This window comes from Sciurus vulgaris, assembly GCF_902686455.1.
Source record: "Sciurus vulgaris genome assembly, chromosome: 12".
NCBI lineage: Eukaryota > Metazoa > Chordata > Mammalia > Rodentia > Sciuridae > Sciurus > Sciurus vulgaris.
Window position 1 is genome coordinate 56,987,059 of NC_136473.1, and position 18,702 is coordinate 57,005,760.

Here is an 18,702-nt window from a genome sequence, read left to right on the forward strand (position 1 = left end):
GAAAACACATATAGAATATTCCATACTTCAATGACTGAATATATTCTTTTCAACAGCACATGGATCCTTCTCTGAACAAAGGATGTAATGTAAGCTATCACATATGCTAGCATGCAATTGTAACATAACCTTAATATACTTTCAGTTATGTGTGTGTAGGGTTACTTTGACAGTTCCCTTTCCATTGATATTAATTTTTTCATTCTTGCTTTTTTTCTTGATTAGACTTGAGTTTTATAAAATTTTAGCTGTATTATTTCTTTTGTATTTCATATATTTCTGCTATTATTTTTTCCTTCCTACTAATTTGAAAATAATTTAATCTAGCTTCTTTCTGATAAAAGTACTTTAAGTTATAAATGTTCATCTGAGTACTGTTTCATTCCAGAGATTGATATTTTAATCTTTAATTATCACTTAGTTCAAAGCACTTTTTATTTACTTTTCTTGTACTTTCTTCCTTGACATATGAAATATTTATAAGTGTACCATTTAATTTTGAAGTAGATGACATATGGGAGTGAGGTTCTATGTTTCTTAAGGTGACTGATCTTTAATGTAATAAATCATGCAGGAAAGTCTGCATGATTTCAAATTTAAAAACAAAGTAATGTAAATGCTTTTTATATTGACTGCATTGGTTACGTACATTTCAAAACATGTCAAAACTGAAGAAGTTGCATATTTCAAATATGTGCATTTTATTATATTTCAATTTTACCTCAATACAGCTACGGGGAAAAAAAAAAAAGATACCATGGACTGAACCCAGGGCCTCTTACATGCTAGACAACCATTCTACCACTGAGCTATTTCACAATCCCTTTTTATTCTGAGATAGGGTCTCACTAAGTTACCAAGGCTGAACTCCAACTTGTGATCCTCCCGTCTCACCTTCCTAAGTAACAGGGATTATAGGTGTTCAACTATCAAGCTGGGAGTAGAGTTGCATCAACTGTGGATACAGCCAGTATACCATGCTTCATTTATTCTTCGTATTTTATTACCACAACAAAGGAAATGAACTAAAGCATATTTTTTCCATATAGAAACAAACTTAAGAAACTTGCTTATTTAGAAAATTTAAAAAGCAGAGCTGTAAAATGGAGAAAGATGATGTTATAGTACATTATTATGCAAAATAAAAGGAGTAGTTAAAAAAAAAAGCTGTAAGCCAACTCATTTATTAGGCAAAAGTCAGCAATTTTTTGACACTATGAATCTTTTTTTTGTTTTGTTTTGTTTTTTTTTTTTTTGCGGTACTGGGGATCGAACTCAGGGCCTTGTGCTTGTGAGGCAAGCACTCTACCAGCTGAGCTATCTCCCCAGCCCCCACTATGAATCTTTATTTTTAAAAATATTTTTTGTTATAGATGGGCATATTTCTATTTTATTTATTTTTATGTGGTGCTGAGGATCGAACCCAGTGCCTCACACAAGCTAAGCAAGTGCTTCCAACACTTAGCTACAGCCCCAGCCCAACACTATGAATCTTATCAATTATAATGAACCTTATGTTAACACAAAAACATTATAAAAACTACAGAGTTCAGGGACTGGGGCTGTAGCTCAGTGGTACAGAGCTTGATCCTCAGCACCACATAAAAATAATAAAGATATTGTGTCCATCTACAACTAAAAATTAAAAAAAAAAAAAAGAGTTCAAACAATGCCTACAGTCATATTAAGCTAACTTACGATGTGTTACTTTGCAGCACGTAAGTAAACCCCATTAAAAATGACAACTTGCCAGCAATATTTTAGAGCAGTTGTTTAGTTTTATTCTTTCCAGTGCTGGCGGTCCAACCCAGGGACTTGTGCTTACTAGGCAAGTACTCTATCCCTTAGCTAAGCCCCCATACCCAACTGGCCCTCATGCAGTAGTTCTTGAGAGTTTTAGACACATTCAAGAATCTGACAAAAGCCAAGGCCCCATAACCCTAGACAGTTTTTTTGGCTGGTTGCTTTTGTTTGTAGTGGAGACTGAAGCCAAGCAGAGCACTGCCACTGAGCTGCATCCCTAGCCCTTTTAATTTACTGTAAGAAAAGGTCTTGCTAAGTTGTCAGGCTGGTCTCACTTGTCATTCTCCTGCCTGCACCTCCTGAATTACTGGGGTTACAGGAATGGACCACTGTGCCTGGATCCTAGACACATTTGAGAATCTGATTAAAAGCAAGGACCACATCCCTAGAAAAACAATTTTCCATATAATTTTAGGTTAATCATAAGCCAGTTGAATCCAACCAAGAGATCCTTGCAGGTGAAGAGGTTTTATTTAAAAAAAAAAAAAAAAAAAAAAAAAATTCCAAGCATGAAAGTGAGACTGCATTTGATTATTATTATAATCTACTATAAAATTACTACTACTCTGAAATTTTATGATATTTGGTATCACAGAAATATTTGATAAAAATTTAAAGGATACAACCGAGTGTTTATTTGCTTCAGTAATGTTGTCTAATAAATATATGTCAAGTAGTGCCTAGAAAAGAAATAGAAAAAAACTTCAGTGCATCTTACATTCATTCATTAACTTATTCAACATAGCTAAACATGTCTCCTCTCTCCCAAACTTTCAAAGATTCAAAGAGTGATAGCATGTTACTGTAGACCTACATGTAGACTAGCAGGAGGATATTTTCCTGTGCCTCCTTCATCTCGTTTCCACAACTTCTCAACTTGATCTCCTAACTGAGAAACCAATCCATCAATCATCAAGCAATCATGGTTCCACTTCCCTCTGTAATATGAGAAATATATTTAATGTTAATGTTAATTACTGGTATCAAAAAGCACCAGCTCTTAAAAGTAATTACTATCAAAGAAACAAGAGAGGTAAAGATTGGAGCTCATTTAGCATCATAAGAACTACAGAAACAAAAGAGCATTGATCAGATAAAATCTTAAGTTGCTTCAAATTCTGCAAGTTCAACAGTCATGGAAAATGTCTTGAACTATTCTATTTTTCACTGTATTGAGCAAATTATCATCGAGTATAGCAGTCTAGTGTAGTAAAACTACTCCAGCTCGAAGTTATACTTTGCATTTCCTCACCAGGGCTATTCTTTTATCTTTGGCTATAACTTCACCCAAAAATTTATTATTGAGCATGTACAATATGATATGGAGACCCTGTTCCCATTTCCTAATCTAATATTAATTATTAACAGTAGCAGCAATTTCTACTTCACTGAAATTTTCCTGAGTCAGGCTCTATATTAGGTGTCCTGCACATATTTTATGTTGATATTATAACTTACATGACAAATAGAATCACAAAGTATAATAAACTTGTCCAAGAACATACTTAGGAAATAAAAGATCTTTAACAGAATTTTAAAATATGCCTAATCATACTCCCAAGGTAATGTTCATTATTGTAAATTAGTTATTATAAACAAATTTTAAAAATTAAGTTGGTTATTATAAACTATTTGCACTGGCTTGCAAATTTTATGATGCATCAGAATTACAGTTTGCTGTACTTTTTAGGTACTGACTCCCTGGTGATTCTGAGCCAACAAAGGTGGAATCAATGTGAATCACTGCTAACAAATGTTGTCTGCTCTTTTAAAATTGGCATTCTGACTTGAGGAAGCTATTTAGTTCCAGATATAAGGTCAATGCTCTCCAAACAACTTTGTTCTACTACTATATTCATTATTTAAAGAGAAACAAGGCTATTCAAGTTTTTTTTTCCTCTCTCTCTTTTTTAAACATGCTTATTATAGAACCTCCTCATGGTTATAATTTTGTTTATTGAATAATGGTAGTACACATTAAAATAAAGGTATAACCATTAGGTCAAGGCAAATGATACAAGTAAATCAGGATTACCACTAACATACTCTAGTATTTCCCGTGAATTCCACACATTTAATCTCTGTATAGCATGATGTACTTTTGTTCTGGGAAAGTTTAACTTTTTTACACAAGTAATTCTAAACTGTGTTTTGAAGTTCTGGATTTAATACCTTGATAAACGCTCACACTTCTGTCGACGACTGGTGTAGTAGTTCTGAATTACCGGGTAGTTGTAGCATAACCTTGACAATTGCACAGCATCATCTGGATTTTTTTTAAAGTTGGGGGGAGAAAAAAAATCTAGTAACTTTTCCAGAATGTCTCAACAATACTTGAAGTTATATACATTGGCATTATGCTGTAATTTTATTATATTGCTTAAAACTGCAGGCTCCCTATATCTAAGTAGTAATACAAGGATGCTACACATTCTTTTATTTATAGATACACAAGTGAGAAAACAATGTCTCATGAAAGTTTACAATAACAGGGATGTCGGCTGGTTTAAAACCCTGCAAACTGTTCTAAATAATTTTACTCCCTAGGTACAAACAAAAATTTAAAAATCTAAAAGTATTAAGAAAACCCAAGATTATTAGAAATTGTGTACAGTAGCAGAAGCCCTTCTAAATAAAATCTGATGTGCTTACTAGAAATGCAAGCAATTGAAGGTTTAAAAGTGCATTCTATACAATGAATAGAAAAAGTTAATACTGAGAATTCTCTAATTTTTGGTACTGGCATGAATTATTACACAAAAGGGAGTATTGAACGCTTGGCAAATATTAGTTAGCAATCATATTGAAAAGAACACTAAATGAAGAGACCAGCAAATTAGGTTATAAAAACCATAGTTCCATGAATCTAAATTATAGCTAGTGTTATTGTTGTTATTATTTGGTAGTGGGAATTCAACTGGGGCGGGGAGGGTGGGGGGCTCGACCTCTGAGGCTCATCCCTAGTCCTTTTTAAAATTTTATTTAGAGAAAGGGTTTTGATAATATACTTAGTTAGACCTCCCAAAGTTGCTGAGGCTGGCTTTGAACTCGTAATCATCATGCCTCAGCATTCCCAGCTGTTGGGCTACAGACATGTGCCACTGCACCCAGACACTAGTGGTATATTGAACCCATTTTCAGAGCCTAGTTTTCTCAAATTTGCTTTCCTTTTAAAAATGTTATTCAATCCAATGAACACATATAAAGCCTACGTATCAGGTTTCAGGCCGAGGCACTGAAGATACAAAGTAAGGAAGAATGTAAGAAAAGAAAATGTAAGTGATGTAGAAGAAAGTAAGCCTGAAACATAGAGAACAATAAAATTATACAGAATGTTTTAATTAATATTAGATTAAGTAAATATTTTACCTAAGCCTTCTGGTAAAAGCCCAGAATGGGAAAACCAAAGAACCATTTGTACATATTGACAGATGAGCTGGGCAACCATATGTTTATTCCTTAAGTCCACCATTCCTGTAAAGAAAAGTTCACATGGATTGTTTAATTTTCAATTTATTAACCACAAATGAAAAACTGAAGGTATCTGCCAGTTTTAAAAAATAATTACTTGGTGATTTTTAACAATATGTATACACTTTTAACAACCTTAACTGGTAACTAAGTGACTTTGGTCCAAAATCATACCAAGTAAATCTCCAAAATGCTAAAATAATAAAACCCCATTGACTAATGAAGACATTTTGTGTAAACTAACATTTTATCATCAATAAAGGTTCAAATCAGGTCTTAAAATGAAACTGGCCTTTTTTTGTTTTAAAATGGCAAAAACTGGAAAAGAAAAATTGTCACCTCTCTGAATAAAAATCTATGTGTAGGGCTGGGGATGTAGCTCAGTTGGTAGAGTGCTTGCCTTGCAAGCACAAGGCCCTGGGTTCAATCCCCAGCACCACAAAAAAAAAAAAAAAAAAAAAAAAAAAAAAATCTATGCGTAATTGGAAGCTCTCCTGGAAGTATACTACTCTTGACCATCACAAACTTTTAACTCCAGAATTTTCAAAGCTCGTTTTAGTACTGGCTTATGGTACATCTAATAAGATTTTGCAGTTTTATATAAAAACCATTCCAGCATTTGAGAACTAATGTCCTTTATACAATGATCCACATAGGAAATAAGAACTTTATTCCATCTTTTAAGTAAATTTTAATAATGCACTCACACTTATATAAAAATAAAAAGCATACCTCTCTCAGTGATATCCTGAGCCTCTGTTGCAAAACAGCTTAAGACTGTATTAAGGTTGCTAAGATGCAAATGGCACCGCTGGATAGACTGTATAGTTTGTGGATCAATGAAACGACATGAACCATCAAATAATGGTACACCTTTCAAAAATCAAACACAAGATTAGTTTCCACACAGTAATGAATTAGAATCACAAATGCAAATTTCCTCAAATTTCTATCACTCGAAAGAATTATTCTATCTGAGATTTACAAAGACAAGCTAGAAATGACAAATATCTTCAAGGAAGACATCTTCAAATATCCTTAAGGAAGCTAGAATATGCTTTCGATGTAAGACCAGAAAGAGCTGGGTGCAGTGGCACATGACTGTAATCCCAGCGACAACAGAGGCAGAGTCAGGAGGATCACAAATTTGAGCCTAGCCTTAGCAACTTAGCAAGACCCTGTCTTAATACAAAATATTTTTTAGAAAAGGGCCTAGTTCAGTTGTAGAGCACCCAGTAGTGGGAGAAAACAAAAAAAAAAATCGACGAGAGTCAGTGAGAATTTGAACTCAAATAATATCAATGTGGAGTTTATCTTCATATATATCACGAGATGAGGATTTACAAATTAATGACCAAATTAATCAAATTAATATTTAATATGAGGGGCTGGAGTTGTGGCTCAATGGTAGAGCACTTGCCTAGCATGTGTGAGGCACTGGGTTTGATTCTCAGCACCACACATAAATAAATGAATAAAATAAATGTCCATCAACATCTAAAACATATTTTTTAAAAAATTTAATATGCCTGGTCTGGATATATTTTAATTCTAAAATCCTTCAAATCAAATCTAATTTTCTTTGCTTCCAATACACTTAAAAAAACATCATGCTCTATAGTTTAATTCTTAGACTCCACTAACTAGCAGAGAAATTCAAGTTTTCAATAACAACTGAATTACCCAATTCAACCCTGAAATACTACACTATACTCAGACTTAATAGTTTTACAGTTTATAAATTGAGTTATTTTTCCTTTTCTTAAAACAAAATATAATAAGCTCTGACAAACATTTTCCTCTTAAAAAAGTAAATACATTTTTATACTGATCTGACTTATCAGGCACTCTTCCATACACACAGTATTAATTGGTCACTAAAATGCTTAAAATTGATTTAAGTTATACTCCACATACATATATGTCAAAACACACTCTACTGTTATGTATATCTAAAAAAAATTTTTTTAAATAAAAAATATTTAGAATTTTGTTCATATTCATAGTTTCATAAACAGTCTAAGAATACTATACAACCAATCTCTCTACATACAGATCAAATACATACATATGTTTACTAGATATTTATTTATCTAATAGTATAAGGTGATACTAATGGATTAAACCAGTAGGCAAGTGCTCTACCAATGAAATACATCCCGAGCCCTTTTAAATTTTATTTTAAGACAGGGACTCACTAACTTGCCCAGGCTGGATTCAAATTTGCTGTTCTCTTGAAGCCTCAACCTCCCCAAGTAGCTAGGATTAGATATGTGACTCTAGGCCCAGTTCATATCAATTTGGGTTGGTTTAAAAATCTTCTACTGAGAATAACTTAAGTTGCTATTATTTAGAGTCAAATGTCTTTCAAAGTCCATTTGTTCATTCATCATGAACTATAAAAAAATGATCAAAACATGTGACATACATTCTAAAGTAAGCTTAATTTTTTCTTTTGTTTATAGTACAATCCTGTATCTTATAAATTAGTACTTTTTAAAAATGTTTACCTCACTCGTTTTTTTCCTATGCTGGGAATTAAACATGCAAGCACTATACCACTGAGCCACACTTCCAGTCTAAATTACTAGTACTTTTTTAAATATGTTTTTAGTTGTCGATGGAGCTTCATTTATTGTATTTATTGCAGTGCTAAGAATCGAACCCAGTGCCTCACACATGCAACATGGGAGGCAACCACTAAGCCACAACCCCAGCCCTACTAGTGCTTTTAAATTTTTTTTAGTTGTAGATGGACACAATACCTTTATTTATTTATTTTTACATGGTGCTGAGAAGTCACAACCCCAAACCCTGACTAGTACTTTTAACATGATTTTTGTACTCACTCATCATGATGGACTTTAAATTTCACTGGTTACCTCAAAACTTAGTCAATGTGTATAACAGACTTAAAAAGTAGTATCATCAAAAAGAAAAGTGAGTTGATAATAATGTTATGTGTTGGTAGGGGACAGGGATGTTACCTATCACTTTGCTTCTGCATATCCATGAATATTTTAAATAAAAAGTGAGGAAGGAAGTACAAGAGTTTCTGAAGTTAACTGGCAATATTATTCTCCTTACTCCACGATCAGCATATTTTATAAATTAAACTCCTATGACCAAAAGTAAGTAATATATAGTTCTAAAATTTACAATTGTGGCACATCAGCATGTTGTCACACTCTATTGTAAAAATCATTTTTCGACAGGGCGTAGTAATGTGCACCTGTAGTCCCAGGTTAAGGTGGCAGGATCACTAGAGCCCAAATGTTCAACAGTCCAGCCTAGGCAACCCAACAAAATTCTGTCTCAAAAACTTTTAAAAATTTTATTAACTTAAAAATAGAAAATATCCTGGAATTAGGAAGAGGGGTATACGTGTGAATTTTTACTTCCTGAGTTTCTCAAATCCTCACTCATTTGCTAATCCCGAAGATGAAAAACACTCTTCTGGAAGTATTCAGTCACCCTACACTGTTATTAATAGGGACAAATTAAAATAAATAAATAAGTAAAAATCAATGGATCCCATTATAGCAAGTCCTACTGATGTTGACATGGCATTTATCTAGAATACTCTGCCATCAGGTTTGGTGCATTTTTTGACCAGTGGTAACTGAGTCCTTTTACAAACCGCCAACTCAGGATCAACAACTGCATTATGTAATCTGAGTACCTGCCCTGCCCCCAGATAAAATGCTAGAGATTTATTTTTGTCATTTTAATATAAAAAAAAGAATATCATCTTTTGCAACTTCTTTACATTTGTAAGAATTTACTTCAATATGATCAAAAATTATTCAACTTAAAACTATTATATTTTGTCCTAAATCCAGACTTTTACTTACATAGCCTGTCAAATTCCTCTTTAGTGAGAACCACTTTATTCCATGTCCATTCAAGAACAAAGCGCAAATTAGTAGCAGAATTTGGTTGTTCTTATTTATAAGCATGAAAGGAAAAAAAATAATCACAAACAGAAAACTAGTTAACGGTCAGCAGAGAAACATGGCAAGTAACATCCTAACCAAATTCAAAAGTAAACATTGACGTTAATGTTGATAATCTTATAATTTATCCTGCTCGGTGCGTCAATTAAGGAGCACGTTATTTTATCTATTAAATGTTGCCAAAAATGTAAAGCCTCAATCTAATAGAGGAAAGATCAATAAACACCAACTGAAAGGCCAGTCTATAAAATAATAGGCCTACATTTTTTTTTAAAAGTCAAATTACTTTTTTCTTTTAATATTTTTAGCTGTAGATGGACAAAAAACCTTTACTTATTTTTATGTAGTGCTGAGGATTGAACCCAGTGTCTCACACATGCTAGGCAAGCACTCTGCCACTGAGCTACAATTCAGCCCTCAAATATCTATGATGGACTAAGATTTAGAAATGGTCTCAGATTAAGGAAAATTAAAAAGACATGAAAAACAGGGCTGGGGATGTAGCTCACTGGTAGAGCACTTGCCTAACAGGCACAAGGCCCTAAATTCAATTCCCAGCACCACAAAGAAACAAAAAAGACATGAAAACTAAATACAAAGCATGATTTTAGACTATCCCCCTCACAACTTACTAAAAAGGACATTACTGAAACCACTGGTAAGATTTCACTTGATATCAATGTTCTTTTTTTAAAATATTGTTTTAGTTGTCACTGACCTTTAATTTATTTATATGTGGTGCTGAGAATCAAACCCAGTGCTTCACATAGGTGGGGAAAACACTCTGCCACTGAGCCATAACCACAGCCCAATATCAATGTTCTTAATGTTTCATAATCATAAAGTGCTTTTCTAAGTGACTGTCTTTGTTTTTAGAAGGAAACTAATATTAAAATATGAATTAATAAGCATTTATTCTCAAATGGTTCAGAACATAAGATCATACATGATGTGTGTACAAAGTGATACAATTACCCAGAGAATTGAGTGAAAAAGTGAATCCCCAAAAAATAACCAGCTGAATGATTCCACTTAAGAAATTTCAATGACAGTATTACAGAAATAGAGAATAGATTAGTGGTTGGCAGGGAGTTAGGGATGGGGAAATGGGCGAGGGGAGGGTTAAACATGACATATGTGGTTGTGATATTGAACTAGAGGTTTGCCAGACTGCATCAATGGGGAGAGAAAAGTGGAATAAAGATCTTCATATTATGCCTTACGACTGCATGTGAATCAACAATTATCTCACAACTTAAAAGAAAAAAAAAGTGAACTAATAATTGATTTTAAAATAAAAATGTTCTAATAGTTAAAAATCAGAATACTACCTACCTTCAGTTATCCAACTTCTGATACAACCAGTCAAAAGTCCCAGGGAACTTGTTTGAATTGCTGCTGACAATACAGCTTCTAACTGTTCTTCCTAAATCATCAAAGAAAGGGAGGAAGGGGTGGGGAGGAAAACCATATGAGATCTCAAGTAGCAAAAGGCTGAAAAATCATTATAACCCAAAGTCAGGCAATGACAACTTTTTAATAACTTTTTAAAGAAAAATCCAAGACCACAGTTACTGATTAAACATAGCAGTCATCATTCTACTTTTATCTGCCTTTAAAAAATTATCTAATAGAAATTTATTACAATAAAAAGCTAATAACATGTAATCAACATAAAGAAATGATATAAAGATCATCTCACTTGACTTAAACTGGAGGGCTGACTATCAACAAGCCTTGGTGACAGAAGTCCAGCTATAAGACACCGATTATAACCATCAGGAATGACTTCATTGAGGGATTGTCCTGATTTCTTTAAAAAAGTCAAAGTCTGTAATAGATAAATAAATAAGACATCAATCAATACTCAATTCATCAACTTTAAGAATAAATTAATTACTCTATAATTAAACCCAAGTAAAACTAAAAAATACCTAATGGAATTTATGAAAGACTAGATTGCTGGAACGAGGAAATGGATTCTTTAACTCAACAATGCCCATTAGCTGTTAATGAACTGATAAGTACTTTAGATGGCTTACTTTGTGTTTGCATGATGCTGGGGTTGAACCCAGGGCCATTGTACATGCTAGGCAAGCACTCCACCAACTGAATTACATCCTCAGCCCAGCTTACATATTTTTATGAAAGGTAACCGTCTTAATCTTATCTAAAGCTGAAAGGTTTAGTAACAGATCAATAAACTTGATGCACATACAAAAGATTATTCCCGTGTATCAAATGAAAGACATCTAATATGAAGTATATGATATTTATTCACATTTGAATGATTATCAATTAAAAGAACTGTTTCCTTGGAAAAGTATTTTTCTACACATTATTTATATAAATATGGGTTGTTTTTAGCTTCTTTCTCAAAAGAACCAAGAGGAAGAATTTTAAAAGGGATGTGATAAGACACTGGCCTAGTCATTCTTTTCCTTGGTGTCTGAGTAGCTAACGTCCACAAAAAGTTACTGAAAGCATCCCAATGCCTTCCTCTGGAAGGCTGTCATTAGTAATTCATGCCACTTCATAAACTTAGTAGAAACTATCATTTCAGATGAAATAATAGTTTATAAAGTTAACACTCGAGTTTAAAACCATGAATCCCCTGTATTCTAAGATATGATCTCAGTTCAATTAAGAAAGTCTATGTTGCTAGTTGTTACTTACCTCCTTCTGAAAGCCAGTACAGGTTATGTGAACAATTCCTGAGTTTAATAAACAAGTGGCATCTTAAAAAAAAAGAAAAAAAAAAAAAAAAAAAAAAAAGATTAAAAAAAAACCTACTTAGCAATCAAACTGTCATATAAATTTTTTAAGTAAACCTTTTCAGGTATTTCCATCATGAAAATAACAAACTTTATCACCATAAAATAATTCATCTTTTCTAGCAAATTCAAAATAGTAATTATTTATTTATAAACATAAGTACTAAATTTCTCATATACATTGATCAAGTTAAACCCTTAAATTATCCATGTTAAAAAGTGAGATATGAACAGATTATCAATAGTCTCTTTATAATGTATACTCACATACATCTGCATAGTTTCTCAAAGGTGAAATTAAGAAAATACATACCAAAATTAAAAGTACTTGGGTTAAAATACTGCTCAGGAGGTGGATAAGAAGGAGGAATGCCTCGACTTAAACTTCTCTCATGTACTAATATATCCAAAATGTTATGTGGAGAAGTCCTATTTACAACGGAATCCAATGACCACAATGCAAAATAAGAACAATTATGTAGATATTCTCCCGATCTAAAAGAAAATTTAAAAATCATTATTGACTAGTTATACAAATACCCAAGAAAGAAAAGGGAAGAAAAAAAAAAAAAATCATACCTTAATGAATCTGGCATTTGTGCATGATACCAACGATTTATGTCAAAAAGTCCCAAATATATAGATGGCCTTTCCTGTCCATAAATATTCACTTGCCAGGTAAAGACAGAAACACTAGTGTCAGGAGATAGAGCTGAAAGAAAAAAAAAAAAAAAAATTCTCTCTCTAAAAACAAAATAATCTCAAAGTAAAATCATCCCAATAAAATTACGACAAGATTTTCCATCAATTTAAAAGTTTGATTTACATTCCATTAGATTTGTGAAAATGTATTTCTATCATCTGTGTGTAAGAAGAGATCTATTCATTTCTATCTTGACTGTTTTTCAGGGCATTATTAAAAAGTTTTCATCAGAAAAGTTCCATCCCAACTTCTTTTCAGTTAACATTTTAGCAACTACTTTTAAGATACTAGAAACACAAAGTCGAAAATTACTTCAATGACAACCTAAGGATGTACATACATAGCTAGTAAAGAGAAGTTAATTCACTACCTAAAATTGGTGCTCTTTGGGCATCAAGGATTAATTCTTTAGAGGAATATTGGCTGAGGGGGAAAAAAAGAGGAGTACCTGGACAGTGGCTGTGGAATTGCAACAGAATAAGGAGGCATCAAAAGAGGAAAGTAAAAATCTGAGACACTACTAATGGGAAATAGAAAAGGGAAGATGGAAATGGGGAAAAAAGAGAGTGCCTGGTAAATTCTGTTTTGGGAATGTTTAACTGGACCCGAAAGCCAGATAACAAATACTGATATGAAAACTAGGACAGAAGGCATCTCTGGGATGAATAAGCTCACTATGAGAAAGTCTCACTAATCACACACATACAATGAAGTCCCTGAGCATTCCCAGAACTGAATGTGGATCTTATTTAATGTTCATAATGATACTTTATAACTACTTACAAATAGGGAAACAGGGCTTTCAAACTGATGGGAATGGACTATAAATCAATGCTGAAATAAAAAATCTATGCAACTTTACTACATAAGGATATTTTGAGTCACATATAAAATTTAAAAATAGAGGCAATTATTTAGAGACTACACTAATGAGGACTAGAGGTAATTTCTGGTTTGAAATTCAATGTAACATACATACAAGAGTTCCCTCATTAGTCTTATCTATTCAATTCTTCAGTTCTACATAGCAATTTGGAGGCAAGAAAATACATAGTATATCTCACACAGCCTTGAATAAATTCCATAATTAGTATTCTAATTTTTTAACTGCCAGGAGTATGACAGAAGCCAATAAACATAAATTTTACATCACAATTAATCTTAAATCTAGACTTTGGGTGCTATAGAGTACTTTTAACCAACCTTCACTCATGTTTTCTTCCCTGTCACCATGAGATCGAAATTTCTCTATACTCTGGCACCCCAACAATTTGGTATTACTAGTATGTCCTCTCAAAGGAAATATTCCACCTGCCAGGTCCAGTGTATATCGTTCTTCACAGTACTCTAACCCCTGTAACGTAAGGGTACACAAATCTTAATAAGGTTCTAAAGCAAAGGTTACTGTAAAATTAAACATTATCCAAAATTTAAAGATTTTTTCACATAATACAATGAAAACCCAAAAACTAAAACTGAAGAGAACAAGTCATTGAAAAAAATTTTGTATACTACAAAACATAAACAACTAGATTTACACTAGGCATGGTGGCAATCACCTGTAATCCAGAGGCTCAGGAGGCTGAGGCAAGAGGATCACAATTTCAAAGCCATCAACTTTGTGAGGCACTTAGCAACTCAGTGAGACTCTATCTCTAATAAAATATTTTTTAAAAAAGGGCTGAGGATGTGGCTCAGTGATTGAATACCTCTGGGTTCAACCCTCAGTCCCCCCGCCAAAACAAACAAAAAACTAGATTTAAAAACTCAAAAAATGATTACTAATTAATCTTCTAAAGTGGTATTAATTATAGAAAGCTTCATGCTCTATCAATTGGAATATAAAGTGGAATAACTATCAAAAGTATACATGCACTCCCCACCACACCACACAGGGATTAATTAATCTCCAGCACCATACACATACAAATTATATTCATATGCACACAGACCAGCAAATCTATTTGTTTTCTCACTGAAATTCTTGCTCTAGAATAATTCTTAAACTTTTTTTGCTTATCAGTTCTTTTAATAATCAGATAGAAAACTGAGATTTTCCTTAGAAAAATATGTATAATCATAAGAATGCCACACATAAGTCAGGTACTATATCAATTTCCTAAAACTCATCGATATTTAAGTAAGTTAGGGAAGCTTGTTCTAGAGGGTTGGCAAAATACTTACATAAGCAGCACCCACAATTTTGTCAGGAATGCAGCCAGAAAAACACGTAGTAATCTGAGAATCTAGATGTGTATACCATATTATAAGATCACCTCACATGTACTGCTTGATATGTTAGAGCAAAAAAGATACAATTATTTTTCCTGAGTACTAATTAGGCCTCAAACTGAAGTCTAACCCAGTTCCCTCATTTTAGAGGAAAATCATAAGAGGGCTACCTTCATAAAAAGGGGTAAAATAGATCTTAAAAGGCCATTAATCTAATACTTTTTTCACTATATTGCAAATACAATAATAACTTGAATACAAGAGTAACTTTTCAATATCTTATAACAAAGGCACTTAAATTGGGGAAATAAAAAACAAAATTATAATGTTCTGATTGCCATTTACCTCATATAAGGTTTGTCCCGATGCCAAACATTTTCTATCACCAAAAGCCAGCTGAAGCAGATGCAAACTCAAAACATCCCCTTCACTAAAAGAAACAGAAATTAATTCAGGAGACAAACTAAATATCCCTGGTCCCCGCCCCCACACCCCCCCAAAAAAGCAAACAACTACTAAATATTTTGTGAAAACATTTACCATCTCTTATCATCTCAAAAAAAAAAAAAAAAAATTTTTTTTTGACCTACAACACTGAGTTCATGGGACAAAATTGTCACTGTAAAAAACATATGATTGTTAAAATGTTCCCTTGAAACAGTAATCTATTTTTATTTTATATTGATTCCACTTGATTAGGTTGATATTGTCTGTACACTTTAGGGGATATGTATATTGCAGTTACTTATATTCATTCCCAAATGTTCCCCCCAACAGCTATGTTTTAGTTAAAGACATATGACTCCAAGCACCTCTAAGTACTTGAGAGTTCCAAAGCTCAGCTCCCAGAATTCTTTTTTCTAGCAATTCTTTTACTCTAGTTCTCAATAAACCTGGTTGCTTATCAGAATCAACATAGGGGCTTTGAAAAAAAACAAAAAAACAAAAAACTAGTGTTTAGGCCTTACCAACAGATTTAATTAGTCTGAGGTATACAGATCAAATTCACTTTCATTATCTGGGCCTTCATGACCCTATATGTAAACAAGTTCTACTTGTCTGGCCTCATCTACAGCTACCCTGTGTTCTACTGCTTTGGTCATACTTTACCTTCAGATATTTTATTAAGAAACCTGTAATATTCACTCCCACGTCTTCTCATTATTCTTGCCATTTTCCTGACCCAATATCAATTAAATCTCCCTGACTCTACTATTTAAAAATAGTACTTCCCTATACTCCACCATATTCTATATTGCTTATCCTAACTTTACTTTTCAGCATTTAACACCATGACCAAAAATAATAGTAAATATGTGTACTAATCTACTTATTTATCATCCCTTTTCCTCACTGGGATATAAAGCTCTGAAGAAGAGAAATCTTATGTCTTATGCAATGCTATTTTCCACAGAGAATTACTGGCACATACCAAGATGCTTAATAATTGCAGTAAATGAATAAACACATGACAAATAGCCTCTGAAACCTAAAAAGTCAATAGGATATAGACTGCATACAACCAACATTAAAAGGAGTACCAGTTTTTTCACTCATTTTTCCATTACAAAAAAATAAATGTAACACCTGTAATCCCAGTGGTTGAGGAGGCTAAGGCAGGAGGATCACAAGTTCAAGGCCAGACTTAGCAACTTGGTAAGGCCCTAAGCAACTTAGCAAGACCCTGTCTTTAAAAAAAAAAAAAAAAAAAAAAGGCCACTGATGGGACTGGGGTTATAGCTCAGTGGCAGAGTGCTTGCCTAGCATATATGAGGCACTGAGTTCAATCCTAACCACCACATAAAAATAAATACATATATAAATAAAGGGTTTTTTTTGTTGTTGTTTGTTTAAAGTCACTGATTTCGCTCAAGTGGTTAGGCACCCCTGGGTATTCAATCCCTCATACCAAAAAAAATAAACAAAAAACTAGATATAGCTTTGTGTGTGTGTGTGTGTGTGTGTGTGTGTGTGTGTAGAGCTGGGGATTGAACCCAGGGCCTTTCACATGTGAGGCAAGAACTCTACCAACTGAGTTATATCCCTAGTCCTAGATGTAGCTTTTATAATCAATGAATACATTTCACAATGGTAACAATTTAAGATCTATAATCATAATTTTATGGTGATATATTCATCCATAGGAACTATTCCTTTTTCCTTTTATTTTGTTCAAGTGATTACTCTGATGGAGAAAATAAATTAATTTTATATTTATATCTTAATCTAGTTAAAATACCAATAAAGTGCTGGAAGATTCAATGTCCAGGGAGAGAACAGACACTGTTAAGTATATACCTTTGTACGATAAGAGATTACTTTAGTCTAACAATGATTTAAAGCAGGATTCCTAGTTGGGGATGTAGTGCAGTAGTAAAGGGCTTGCCTAGTATATTAGGAGGCCCTGGGTTTGATGCACTGCAAAACAAGCACAAACACACACACAATTCTTGACATGTGGTCCCATAGGCAGTTGTGACCTCCCTTAAATTGTATAATGATTATATTTATATCTACACACAAACATAAATATACATATTACTACAATGTAATATAATACACCACATTCTTCAATCTTCAGCACTGCCTATAAATAAAAGATCCATTAGCAACTAAAAACTATTTTTTAAAAAAGTCATTTAAATCTAATTATAAATGAAATCAAACTTGTCCTATTAAAAGATAAAAAGTGCTAGAAAGTAGCTTCATTAGAGAGGCCAGGCATGGTGACGCATGCCTATAATCCCAGCCACTCAGAAGGCTGAGGCAGGAGGATTGCAAGTTCAACACTGTGCAACTTGTAGAGACCCTCTCTTGAAATTTAAAAAAGGGCTAGGCACATACTTCAGTGGCAGAATACTTGCCTAGCATGCAAAAGCTCTCGGGTTCAATTCTCAGAACTGGAAAATTAAACTAACAGTCCTTGGAGAACTGTTCCCATGTGTTGTTTACTTGTGATGTGATATAATCAAGTGAATACTGGCCATCGCCGTAAGAAAAAAATGAAAAATGTTATCCTATTTTTTTAAAATTTGTCCTTTTTAGGTATGCATGAGAGTAAAATGTACTTTGACATACATGGAGTAAAACTTATTCTAATAGGATCCCATTCTTGCATTGTACATGGTGTGCAGTTTCACTGATTGTGAATTCACACATGAACACAGGAAAGTTATGTTCAATTCATTCTGTTTTCCAATTCCCATCCTCTTTCCATTCCCCTTTGTCTAATCCAATGAACTTATATCCTCTCCTCCCCCTTATTGTGTATTAGTATTCACATATCAGAGAGAACATTCAGCCTTTGGTTTTGGGGTACTGGCTTTCACTTAGCATGATAGGATCCAGTTTCATTCATTTACTGGCAAATGCCATAATTTCATTCTTTTTTATGGCTGAATAACATTCCATTGTGTATATAAACATTTTCTTTATCCATTCATCTGTTGAAGGACACCTAGGTTTGTTTCATAGCTTAGTTATTGTGAATTGAGCCACACTAATGTGGCTGTGTCACTGTAATATGCTGATTTTAATTCCGTTCACCCTGCCTCTTTTAAAATGATGACTCATTCATGCTTTCAATGGATATATAGTTCTAAAAACAACCTCAAAATAGTACTTCACACAGATTTCAGAAAAAAATAAGAAGTTCAGATAATAATTTTAAGGACAAAGTGGGTTAAATCTCCACAAAATCCATGAAATCCAGAGTGGAATGGTAAAATTGAAAGCAATAAATAAATAAATAAATAATAAAAAT

General features: G+C 33.2%; 1 protein-coding gene across 3 annotated transcripts in view; it reads right to left on the reverse strand.

The window, feature by feature from the left end:
• Positions 1–18,702, reverse strand: part of AHCTF1 (AT-hook containing transcription factor 1) — a 65,269-nt gene that overhangs the window by 29,064 nt on the left and 17,503 nt on the right. For all 3 annotated transcript variants that reach the window (XM_079106602.1, XM_079106601.1, XM_079106600.1), the window contains exons 7-19: positions 15,285–15,369; positions 13,911–14,061; positions 12,584–12,716; positions 12,318–12,499; positions 11,907–11,968; positions 10,933–11,061; positions 10,566–10,656; positions 9,129–9,218; positions 6,007–6,147; positions 5,173–5,277; positions 3,976–4,069; positions 2,618–2,741; positions 2,427–2,483 (exon numbers count right to left, since the gene is read on the reverse strand). In XM_079106602.1, the coding sequence (XP_078962728.1) occupies positions 2,427–2,483; positions 2,618–2,741; positions 3,976–4,069; positions 5,173–5,277; positions 6,007–6,147; positions 9,129–9,218; positions 10,566–10,656; positions 10,933–11,061; positions 11,907–11,968; positions 12,318–12,499; positions 12,584–12,716; positions 13,911–14,061; positions 15,285–15,369 (1,444 nt within the window). The remainder of the gene's footprint in view (positions 1–2,426; positions 2,484–2,617; positions 2,742–3,975; positions 4,070–5,172; positions 5,278–6,006; positions 6,148–9,128; positions 9,219–10,565; positions 10,657–10,932; positions 11,062–11,906; positions 11,969–12,317; positions 12,500–12,583; positions 12,717–13,910; positions 14,062–15,284; positions 15,370–18,702) is intronic.